Source organism: Octodon degus, unplaced genomic scaffold (assembly GCF_000260255.1).
Source record: "Octodon degus isolate 3935 unplaced genomic scaffold, OctDeg1.0 scaffold00083, whole genome shotgun sequence".
Classification (NCBI taxonomy): Eukaryota; Metazoa; Chordata; class Mammalia; order Rodentia; family Octodontidae; genus Octodon; species Octodon degus.
Window position 1 is genome coordinate 8,798,324 of NW_004524659.1, and position 11,636 is coordinate 8,809,959.

Here is an 11,636-nt window from a genome sequence, read left to right on the forward strand (position 1 = left end):
ATGTATATATAGTGTTAAGTGCCCTGAAATTAGCATCAACAAATAGAAGAGAAAGAGGAGACCAGAGAGACTCTTCTATTGAGAGGAAGCTTTGCTGACATGTGGGCTTTTCTGGTGGGATACGATCATCCCTGATCCAACATGCTCCCCAGCTGAGGCACATTTTCATTTCTCTAGCTGTGTGGTGGTGATTTTGAACCCCAGGGAGAATAAGCAGCAGCACATCTTAAATACTGCCAGGTAAGCTATGGGGCCTGGCTGTGAGGTGGGGGAGGGTGGGGGCAATCAGGCTCCTGGAATATCCTCTTCCCTACGGAGCCTAAAGGTCTTCATGGGTAGGGGATCACGCATTCACTCCTCTATTGGCTCAGCCACATTCACCTAGTGTTACTCTGCTACATGCTATTCCAGGTGCTGGCAGCAAGTGACCAAAAGAGACAAGAATTGCTCATTAGAGATTTCAGCATGGTGAGGGTTATAAAACCAGTTGGCAGCTGTGGAGGGAGTTATGGAGGCCATACTAGGGGACGGAAAGCAGGAAAGGCTCCCTAAGTCTGAGACCTGCAGGCAATGAGAGGTTAACTAATATGAAGGCAAAGAAGAGTGCCCCCCCCAGCAAAAAGCTCAGCAGGATAGTCCTGCAGTGGTGAGGAGCAGCTGTGGGCCTAGTGCCGGGAGGAGGGGCGCAGACAGTGGAGGTAAGGCTGGCAAAGCAGAAGCTGCCTTATGTGGCCCTTGGGAGGGGGTCAGGTGTCATACTGAATGCAGAGAGAAGCTGGAAGGAGTTTATAGGGCAGAGAAGTGCCACTGCCACTTGAACCCTCCAACACACCTGTCCTCAAAATGTACTCCTTTCTGATGTGCTCATTTCCCTATTGCAGTGTTCACCTTCTCCCTTCCATAGTATGATCTCTCTGAAAGCAGGGACTTGCTCTTAGTTCGTTTTTTCCTCTTGTTACTAAGGATTGAACCCAGGGTCTTTTGTACTGAGCTAAATTCCCCATCTCCTCTTTCTTTCTTTCTTTCTTTCTTTCTTTCTTTCTTTCTTTCTTTCTTTTTAATTTATTTTTTTCCCTTTATTTATTTTGACAGGCTCTGACAGGTGTTTTGTTTTGTTTTGAGATAGGGTTTCATTAAGTTCCATAGGCTGGTCTCAAACTTCTGAACCTCAGCCTCCAAGAGTGCTGGAATTACAGGTGCTTAATTTGGGTTTTAGAAAGATCCCTACAGCTGAGCATGGTAGCACATACCTAAAATCCTAGCACTTGGGAAGCTAAAACAGGGTTGCCCTTAGTTTGAGGCTAACCCAAGCTACCTAGTGAGCTCAAGACCAGCCTAAAATGTACGTTAATAGCCTGTCACCAAAAAAAAAAAAAAAAAAAAAAAGAATGATCCTTCCAAAAAATTCCATTCAGCAACAGGTTTCTTAGGGAAAGCCTTTTGCCCTGAACAAATAATCTTTGCCTGGGGGCAGATTGATCACTGTCATTTTGAGGATGCAGTTCCAAAAAACCTTTGGAGGCATCCTACATCACTCCTTGACATAGTTGAAACTCAGCTCCCTCTGACTCCAGGTGAACAGATAAAGTGTGGATTTTTGATCTCCCTTGTGGTCCCTATGGCATAGTCTACGCCATAGCAGGCCCTATTACATGGCGGAGATGAGTTCCATCTTGGGTTCTTGGATCCTCAGCTCCTGACTATGGGTTCTGTCTTTAGTGATAAGGGCAGAGCTGGCTTAAAGATTCACTGTAGGATCTTGGGTAAAATACTGCTTTCAGAGCCATAACCTCCTCTGCAAATAAAATAGTTATCGCAAACCAGAGAACCACAGTCTTGCCTGATACAGTATGCATTTTGTCTTTTGTTTGTTGTTTTGTTTTCGTGGTACCAGGAATTCAACCAATGGCATTTTCACTGAGCTACATCCCCAGTCTTTTTTTTTTTTTTTAAATCCCTGGTCTTTTTTAAAAGACAGATTTTACTGAGTTGCTCAGTCTGGACTCAAATTTATGATCTTCCAGCCTCAGCTTCCCGCAGTCTGGGATCACAGGCATGTGACATCATGACATCATATCCAACTTTTTTTTTACACAATCTAAATGTCCTTATTTTGAAAAACTGGGATATCTTAGCAAGTAGTACCCATATTCCCCTGTGGCAGTGATGGACTAGAGTTTAGTGATACTTGTCAGACACTTCTTGGCCACTTTCTTGTCTGTGTTTCCTCCCTAATTGTAAGCAGTTCAGGGCATGGAGGTACTTGTTTCTGCTTTTGGTAGGTCTCTTTTTGAGACAGTGGTATGCCCAGTGAGGTGATACTAAAGTCTTAAGGGCTGGGGAGAAAGCTCGGCAGCATAAGCACCTGCCTGGTAAGTGTAAGGTCCTGAGTTCAATCCCAGGTACTGCATGCTGTGCTGGCCCCAGAACCCCAGGCAGGCCATGCCAGCCTGGAAACCAGGCGTGGTGGTGCACACCTGTAATCCCAGTGCTTGGGAGGCTGAGATAGAAGGATCACTATGAGTCAGAACTGTGTCATGAGACCCTGTATCTAAAATAAAAATTTTTTAAAAGTCTTGAGCACATATTGAAGTCACATAATCCTGGGCTTTAACCCCAACAAGGTTGAATACTTGATCTAGAATGAGACGTGAACACTGGCGATTTTTTGAAGTTTATATCAAAATAATTCCAGATTTATGAGTGTAGTAAAAAGAACACCTATATATCTTTGCTCTTATTTTCCACATATCAATACTTACCACATCTGCTTTGTCATTTTCTGTGAGTGTGTATGTGTATATATTTTTTTTCCTGAAGTATTTGAGAGTAATTTACAAGCATGACACCTTTGTCTCTAAATACTTCAGTATGAATTTCCTACAGTAATTAGAGCATAGTTCTTCAAAATTAAAATGCATCCATCAAAATTAGGAAATTCAAACTGGTATAGTACTACCATCTGCTCTTATCACTCCATTCAAGTTTATTTGTTCCAAGACTCCTTTACAGCTACAGGATTCTGCCCAGAATCACACATTGCATTTGTTGCTGCTTCAGTCTGTTTCAGGGTGAAGCAAGTCCTCCACTTTTTCTCCACTTTCATGATCTTGACACTTTCAGAGACTTAATATCAAGGGTTTTGTAGAATATTCCAGCGTTCAGGTTGTCTGCTGCTTCCTCACAGTGGATTCTAGTTCTGTATCTTTTGTGTGTGTGTGTGTGTGTGTGTGTGGTACTAAGGATTAAACTCAGGACCCTGCGCTTGCCAGGCAGGTGCTTATTCTACTGAGCTATCTCTCCAGTCCAGATTCTGTATCTTTGGTAGGAATACTTCAGAAGGAAAGCTGTGTCTTGGGATATTGTATATGACTGGCAGGGTTCACTTGGAAACCTAGGTTTAGGTAATGCCTACTGGACTTCAGCAAAGCTTTTCTTTCCCTTCTGTGATTAGTGAATATATTGGGGGTATCTTCTCTGAGACAGTGCACATATCTTCCTGTTCCTCACCACATTTCATTCAGCTAGTGGTAGTATGGCATTGCCATATTTCAAAAGTTTTCCATGGAATTCTGTATGGCCAGGACTGATAATCTACAAGTCAGAAAGTTGCCCTATCTGGTTAGGTGACCTTGGACAGAGGCATCCTTCAGTGAAGGCCTCTACATCTGCAGAATTAGCTAATGAGACTGGATGCCACAGAGCGTGCTCATGTGATGACCACGTGGCATTTTCCAGAGAGCCAGGCACAGACTCAGGGCATGTCACAGGGCAGGGGTGACCACAAACAATGAAAATTCCTCAGCAAGCATGGCTAACAACATAGGAGTATGCTTTTCTCCCATGTGAGAATTCTAGGGATGTGCAGCCCAAGTGCCTAGTGTTTCTCTAAGTGTTAGGAATCAGCCACGTACGATGGTGCGCACCTGTAATCCCAACCCTCAGGAGGCTGACATAGGAGCATTACCCTGAATTTGAGGCTGCCCTGTATTACATAGTGAAACCCTGTCTCAAAAACAATTTTTTTAAAACGTTATTAAAGACTTCATTCCTTTTGTCTTTCTGTTCTGCTACACTTAACTACAAGACTTCTCTTCTTGAGATCACTGCAAAGCCCCAGATGGAGTTCTGGCTGTCATGTCCTTGGTGCAGGGGGAGTGCAGATGGGGAGCTCGGCAGGGGGTTTCTATGCAGCCCACCACCTCTCTGCTCATAGGCCAGACTAAGACATGTAGCTATATCTGGGAATGTGAAATCTTACTTCCGGAAAACATGCCAGCTATTCTGGTCACTTGCTTTTTGTGTAGGAATATCACCAGAGGGGAGCATTTCAGTTGTCTGTGGGTTTGTAGACCCCTTTATATAGTACACATGTGTTTGGACTGAGGGTTTAGCAGTTGAGTGTGTGTTACAGGCATCTCAATGTTCACACAACCCCTTTAGTTAGGTCCATACCATTGCCTGTATGGATTTCTCAGGATTATAGAGTGGGTGGCGTCTCAGGAAGTCCACTGGCAGAGAGAAAGAAAACAGTGGCTGAACAGTGCACAACCCATTTGGGTTTGGTTTTTCTTGGAGGGAGCCTTTGCTTTTACCCCATTTCCCAAGTGCTGAGTTGGGCACACAGACCCCACTGTTTGCGTGGAGTTGTTTACACTCACCTCTCCTGGCCCATTCCCAGGACTGGGGGCCTGGAGTGGGCAGAATGCTGAGAGCACAGCCATCCTCAGCAGAACCAGTGATCAACACTTTTCCTTGTTCCCAGGAAGTCTCTGAGTGCTCTGGCCTTCTCCCCTGATGGGAAGTACATAGTGACGGGGGAGGTGAGTCACAGTCATGACTGAGCAGGGGGCAGGGCCTTGGGGCCATTCCTTCTGCTTCCAGCAGCCTGGCGAGTCCCTGAAATGACTCCCTCCTGGGCCAGAAAAGACCTGGGGCTGAGGGGGGAAGTGGCTTTTGGAGATGCCCTGTGGTAATGACAGCCTCAGCTCTGACAGCTCTTGTAGCCCTGCCTGATAGAGTCCAGCCTCATTAATGGCCTTACTTTCCCTAGAACGGGCACAGGCCTGCTGTGCGCATCTGGGATGTCGAAGAGAAAAGTCAGGTGGCAGAGATGCTGGGCCACAAGTACGGAGTAGCCTGTGTGGCTTTCTCACCCAATATGAAGCACATTGTTTCCATGGGTTACCAGCATGACATGGTCCTCAATGTCTGGGACTGGAAGGTAAGAGCCACTACTAGACCTGCGGACAGGTAGTCAGAATGGAATGAAATAACCCAGTAAGGTGCTCATTCAGCTAGAGGTATTCACAGGATACCTACTACCTCCTACCCTGCTACACTTATTTTGAGGTTTCTGTTCCTAAAGTTCCCTGCTGGACCAAGGTGTAGTTCTGGCTGTCATGTCCCTATTTCAGAAGAAAAGTGGGAAGCAGGGCACATTTCTTGTGGGGCCCATGACAAGTTCTCATCTGTGGAATTACTGGACTTATTTTTATATCAAAGAACTCTGACCTTGGACAGGTGACTTCTCTGTGTGTTTCGTCACTTCTAAAATGGCTATAACAGAATCTACCTCTTTGAGTTGTGTAACTTCAATAGTTTCCTCACCAGAAGGCGGAGGATTGGAATAGCTGGGGGAGGACTTGGAGTTAGCAGAAGTGGCTACCAAGTCCTGGTTCCACCCATGACCTACTATGAGATCTTGAACACATGTCCACTCTCAGCCTGGCAGAATGATGGGAAGTGCCTTCCTCATAGAGAGGATTCCATGGGTTACCCCAAGAAAGGCTCAAAGAAGGATCCAGAGCAAGAGCCCCAGCTCTGACTGTCCCCAGCATCAGGGCTGCAGAGCTTGGACCTTTGGAGAGTTCTGGGATTTACTGTCACCTGAGAACCTTGCTAAGCTTCAGTCTCCTCTAGAGGTTATAAATGTCAAGAGTCACACATCAGTTTCCCTAGAGAGCAGCTCCCTACAGAGTTCAAGGAAACCAGCTCAGAGCAAAGGAAAGCATGGAGACATGGAGCCGAGGGCCAAGGGACAAGAAGTCTAATTGATGGTTGCTAGTATGAGTTGCTCTGCACCCCTTCTTCCAGAAAGATATTGTAGTGGCCTCCAACAAGGTGTCATGCCGGGTCATCGCCCTCTCCTTCTCTGAGGACAGCAGCTATTTTGTTACTGTTGGGAACCGGCACGTGAGGTTCTGGTTCTTAGAAGTCTCCACTGAAGCAAAGGTGAGTTTCAGTCCCTGTCACCTCAGCCAGGCCCTAAGGGAGTCACAGTAGTAGCAACATGGGCTCCTGTTTCTCTCGAGGTCCTGGGATGTGGGGGGCTGTCTCTGAGATCATCTGCCCTCTAAGGGGTCTGGGTGCTGCCTGGCCGGACCTACAGGACCTCCTGACCTCACTCTTGAACCACTGCCTTCCAGTCCCACTGGCCAGAAGACTGTGCTGTTTTTCCTTTCCTTCTCCCCCACTTGGAAGACTTCAGAGTCCTCTTTATCTGTGTCGATAAGGGACCCATGATGGCCCTGCTGGGGACTAGGCCATGTGGATGCTATCTCACTGTGTCCTACTGTGCTTCAGGTGACAGGCACAGTGCCCCTGGTGGGACGCTCAGGAATTCTGGGTGAGCTGCACAACAACATCTTCTGTGGTGTGGCATGTGGCCGGGGCCAGATGGCAGGCAACACATTCTGTGTGTCCTACTCGGGCCTCCTCTGCCAGTTCAACGAGAAGAGGGTGCTGGAGAAGTGGATCGACCTGAAGGTACCCCTTCCTCTGTGCCAGCAGTGAGGGAGCTATTCTTTCTACCTGGTCATCTCTGGGGTCCCTGCTACTAGGTGGCCTTACTAGTTCTGTATGTGAGCCTTTAGGTGCATAACTCCTCTATACCTCTATACCTCTGTCTTTGTACAATGTGCCTACTGCTCTTACGTAGTTGATAAGGCATGAGGTGATACGCTGAGTGTGGTGGCACACACCTGTAATCCAAGCACTTAGGAGACAGGCAGGAGGATCATTGCAAGTTCGAGACCAGCCTGGGCTACAAAGTGAACTTACGGCCAGCCTGAACTGCATCATCAAACCCTGTCTCAAAAAGAGAGGGGAAAAAAAAAAAAAAAAAAAAAAAAAAGGTATAAGATGATGTATGTGAGGCATTTGGCACAGGCAGTGCCTGCACCCTAAAACGGAGTCAGAACTGTAGTTATTTTCCCATCACTGGTCTGGTTTACATTCCTTTTTATCATGGAGCACTCTGAGCTGATTAGCTGTTGTAAGGACCACTTTTCTTTTTTTTTTTTTTGAGATGGATTTACTATGTAGTCTGGCCTTGAACTTACTCTGTAGCCTAGGCTGTCCTCGAACTAACAGTCTACATGCTTCAAAGCTTGGCATGATGGCACATGCCTTTAGGGAGGTAGAGGCAAGAGGATTACTGCAAATTTGAGGCCAGCCTAAATTACAAGATAATTTTCCTGCTTCAGCTTCCTGAGTGCTGACATTATAGGTTGTGTACCATCACAACAGGTACATCAGGCATTTTTTTTTAAACTATAAGATATCGTTACCTTTCAGTCAAAAAGAAACTATGCAAAATATGTAAGTATCTCTAGTTGGTAACTTCTCAGGTAAAAGAACAAAGAAGAGACAGGGTGCCATCTCCAGGAATCTGTTATCTTGTCTAGCTTGCCCGAATTACAAGGGGCCAGTTTCCTTAGACTCTGTTGTTTGTTCCTTGCTCCCTTGAAACAATAAGCTTTTGACTCATAGCACTACAATGGAAGGTCTCCCCCATTCTAAACTCATTTGCCCATTTGGCTGTCCAGAGGAGGAGCATAGTTTCCAGTTTGTTTCTACCTTCACAGTTTAGGGTTAATGGCATGTAAAAGAATTCTTTTTCTTTTTTTTTTTTGGCTAAAACAGGGATTGAACTCAGGCCCTTGCGCTTGCCAGGCCCCCAGCCCCCTAAATAGGAACCTTTTGACAGGTTAAAGTTTACTGCCTGAGTATGAATGGTTCACAAAGTCCCTCTGTATTTGGGAAAACTCCTTTAATTTGTGTAGAGGTCTGGACTTTCTGGCCCTTCTATCTGATGTCCTGGTAGGATAGAGTATCTTTCCTATATATTATAACTTTTTTCTACGTTGCTTTCGAGTACTTGTTTTTATGAAATTATTTTTAAGCAACAGGGATAAATATTTAAGCCTAAGCATTAACCTCTCCCCCCACAACCCTCCATGCGACGACCAAAAAATGGACCAGGGAGATAGCAGCATAAGTGCCTGCCTGGCATGTGCAAGGTCATTACTATGGTGCAAGGTCCTGAGTTCAATCCTCAGTACTGCAAAATAAATAAATACATAAATGAATAAAATAACCCCATTACTACAGGTCCTGAGAGTTGCAGTGTGTTGAACAGATATTTTCCACATACTGCTGAGTTCCTCTGTAGGCAACAGTGACTGCTCTGTCCCAACTTGTTTATGCCTCTGTCAGTATGCCTGCTGGCACATCTTTAGTGGCAACTGCATGCTAAATCGGGATTTCAGAGATCTTTAAGATGTGCCAAAATGGGCATTTGGGTTTCCTATGGAATCACAAGTCTTATTTGGAGTGCCGAGACTGCTGTCAGTCCCTGAGTCCCAGGCCAGGTCACATGAAGCACCAGGTTCACTTGGGTCTGTCCCCTCTGTTTCCACAGGTCTCCCTGTCTTCCTGCCTCTGTGTTAGTGAAGAACTCATCTTCTGTGGCTGCACAGATGGGATAGTCCGCATCTTCCAGGCCCACAGCCTCCAATACCTCACCAACCTGCCCAAGCCACACTACCTTGGGGTGGACGTGGCCCAGGGCCTGGAGTCCAGGTACCGCTTGGCAGGGGTAAGGGGGGGAATGAGAAGGGCAGGCATCCATCCATGCTTCCAGACTGTCTGCTTCATCTGCCTGCCCATAGCACCAGTACTGGCAATTGCTCTCAGCCTCGGGCATTACCCACAAGGAATAAAGAAAACATTCTGCCCTTGCAGGGAGGATTTCAGGACAAGCTAGAGGGTGAGGGGGAGTGGTAGAGGATGGAAGACAAAATAATAGAATCACTTCATGTAATGCTAAGTGCTCGTGAAAAGCTAAATCTCAAGCAGGTTTAAATCTAATGGAATGTGTTCATCCATGTTAACATTATTAAGTGGCTAATAAGTGCTGTGCCTAGGCTGGAAGCAGGAAAACAAGGCAACAAGCACTCTGCCACTAGAAAGCTTACAAGGACCAGGTATGGTGACACACGCCTGTAATCCCAGCACAGGTGAGGCTGAGGCAGAAGGATCGCCATGAGTTCAAGGTCAGCATGAACTACATAGTGAAAACTGGTCTCAAAAGAAAAAGAGGGGCTGGGAATATAGCTCAGCAGAATCAGCACCAGCCTGGCAAGTGCAAGTCCTGAGTTTGATCTTTGATACCACACACACAAAAAAAAAAAAGGTCAAAAGAAAAAAGTTGTAAGGGAATGAGGGAGCTGCATGTTATACAGTGCACAGAACAAGTTAATGTCAGTCAGCTCTTGGTGAAAGAAAGCAAGGATTTGGGAAGGAGCACCAGGTTGTTAATTCACTGCCTGGTGAGTAAGAGCCAGTTGCCTAGAGAGATGGGCCCTTACAACAATATAAAAGCTTTAGGAGAGGGAAACACATTGGAAATAGCATGTTAGAGGAATAATGAAAGCTGTGTGGCTAGAACCTGGCATGCTGGGGGAGGGTGGCAAGAGAAGAGGTTACAGCATTGATAGAGGCCACACAGTGGGAGGAGCTTGTGATCTGTTCTGAGGTCAAGGGGCAGCCTCAGGGGTTATATGACCAGGCTTTGCATGATAGATCCCTTGGCCACTGTGTCCAGAGTCTAGGGAAGGGTCAAGCTGTGGCTTATACCTTTTGTTATAAGTCAGTCTTATGGGCTATAGATGGAGTATCTGACTAAAAGCATGCTGGAATCATGGAGTTTCCTGCTTGTCCATTGCCAGACACCAGCTCCTGGGTTCCTTCTCAAAGAGGGGATGACTGGGTGCCATGAAGGCAAGATGATAGCTGAGCAACTATAGCCCAGGGCATGTTGTGATAGCTAGGCTGCCCAGCTCTGCCACTTTCTGTTGTTTGCTGTGTAGCCTCAGGCAGGTCAGTGTACCTCTCTGTGCTTTGGTTTCCTCATCTGTAAAACACAGTACTCACTGTTATGGTAGTAAGAATTTAGTGCAGCTACTTAGCCTGGCTCACAGTAAGTTCTAGGTAAATGGTAATCTTTGTAGGGATACCCCAGGCTAGAGGACAGCTCCCCAGCACCCTCAAACAGATGTTTTACATCACACATTGGTGAGATCAAGGAGAAAGGGGAGAGGAGGCCTGTGATACATGCCCATGTTCTGACCATAATCAGAAAAATAAGATGATGAGAACGTGGGTCGAGTACAATGAGAGCAAAGAAATGTCAATAGGAGTCAAGAACTCAAACTGTATCTTCCAGGGTGTACCTTTAGCTTGCTTTTTCCTTTTATATTTGGCCGAAACTCACTCTGTAGCACCAGTTTCTCATTCTTCACTTTTATTTTTTCTAATAAACTTTGCCGGGCTGGCGAGATGGCTCAGTGGTCTAAAGCACCTACTTGGAACAAGCTTGGCAAAGCACAGGGACCGCGGTTCGATCCCCCAGCACCACATGCCAGCCAGCCCCGCCCCCTGGTGGGCTGAGCTGGCCACACACACACACACACACACACACACACACACACAAAAAAAAAAAAAAAAAAAAAAAATAAAAAATAAAAAAATTAAAAAAAACTTTGCCACTGCTAAAAAGAGAAAAACCGAACACCTCAAACTGCTCTCACAGTTTAGGCACACACTTCCAGTTTTCAGCCTCTGTTAGAACCCAACCAAAATGAGGAAGTTGGGAGTGGGTAGGAATGCCATCAATACCATAGAGGGTGGAATTACCAGGCAAGAGGCAGAGGTGGCTGTCACTATACCCAGGGACAGTGGAGGTGGTCGATAACCCATGTGGCCTTGTTAGCTTTCTCTACCACAGGAAGGTGGATGCAGTCTACCCAGATACCGTGGCACTGACCTTCGACCCTGTCCATCAGTGGCTGTCCTGTGTATATAGGGACCATAGTATCTACATCTGGGATGTCAAAGACATCAACAAAGTGGACAAGATGTGGTCAGAGCTCTTCCATAGCTCCTATGTCTGGAATGTAGAGGTGAGTCCCTCCTCTTGCCCCTGCTCAGTCCCCATTTGGGGCTCAGCTAGTGGGCTCTTCCTTAGAGTTTGAGGTACCCATTGGGCCATTCCTTCAAAATGTACTCATTGACTCCCTTGGAGGTGCTAGGGACACAGATAACAAACGGGGCCTAGCCGTTAGCTCAGGTGTTTAAGCACCTGTTCACGCAAACACATTCAGGAGCAGGATACCATGGTTCGATCCCCAGCTCCACCTGCCTTAGCAGACTTGCCCTTCAGGCAACCTGAGCTACCAGGAAAAAAAAAAAAAATCCTTTGGGGCCAGAGAGATAGCTCAATAGAATAAGCACTTGTTTGGCAAGCAGAGGGTCCTGAGTTGAATCCCCAGTACTGCAAAAAAAAAAAAAAA

The 11,636-nt window shown here is 46.3% G+C and overlaps 1 protein-coding gene across 3 annotated transcripts in view; it reads left to right on the forward strand.

The window, feature by feature from the left end:
• Positions 1 to 11,636, forward strand: part of Wdr62 (WD repeat domain 62) — a 51,410-nt gene that overhangs the window by 5,659 nt on the left and 34,115 nt on the right. For all 3 annotated transcript variants that reach the window (XM_023721621.1, XM_023721623.1, XM_023721622.1), the window contains exons 3-9: positions 178 to 240; positions 4,766 to 4,823; positions 5,054 to 5,224; positions 6,097 to 6,234; positions 6,586 to 6,768; positions 8,705 to 8,865; positions 11,057 to 11,246. In XM_023721621.1, the coding sequence (XP_023577389.1) occupies positions 178 to 240; positions 4,766 to 4,823; positions 5,054 to 5,224; positions 6,097 to 6,234; positions 6,586 to 6,768; positions 8,705 to 8,865; positions 11,057 to 11,246 (964 nt within the window). The remainder of the gene's footprint in view (positions 1 to 177; positions 241 to 4,765; positions 4,824 to 5,053; positions 5,225 to 6,096; positions 6,235 to 6,585; positions 6,769 to 8,704; positions 8,866 to 11,056; positions 11,247 to 11,636) is intronic.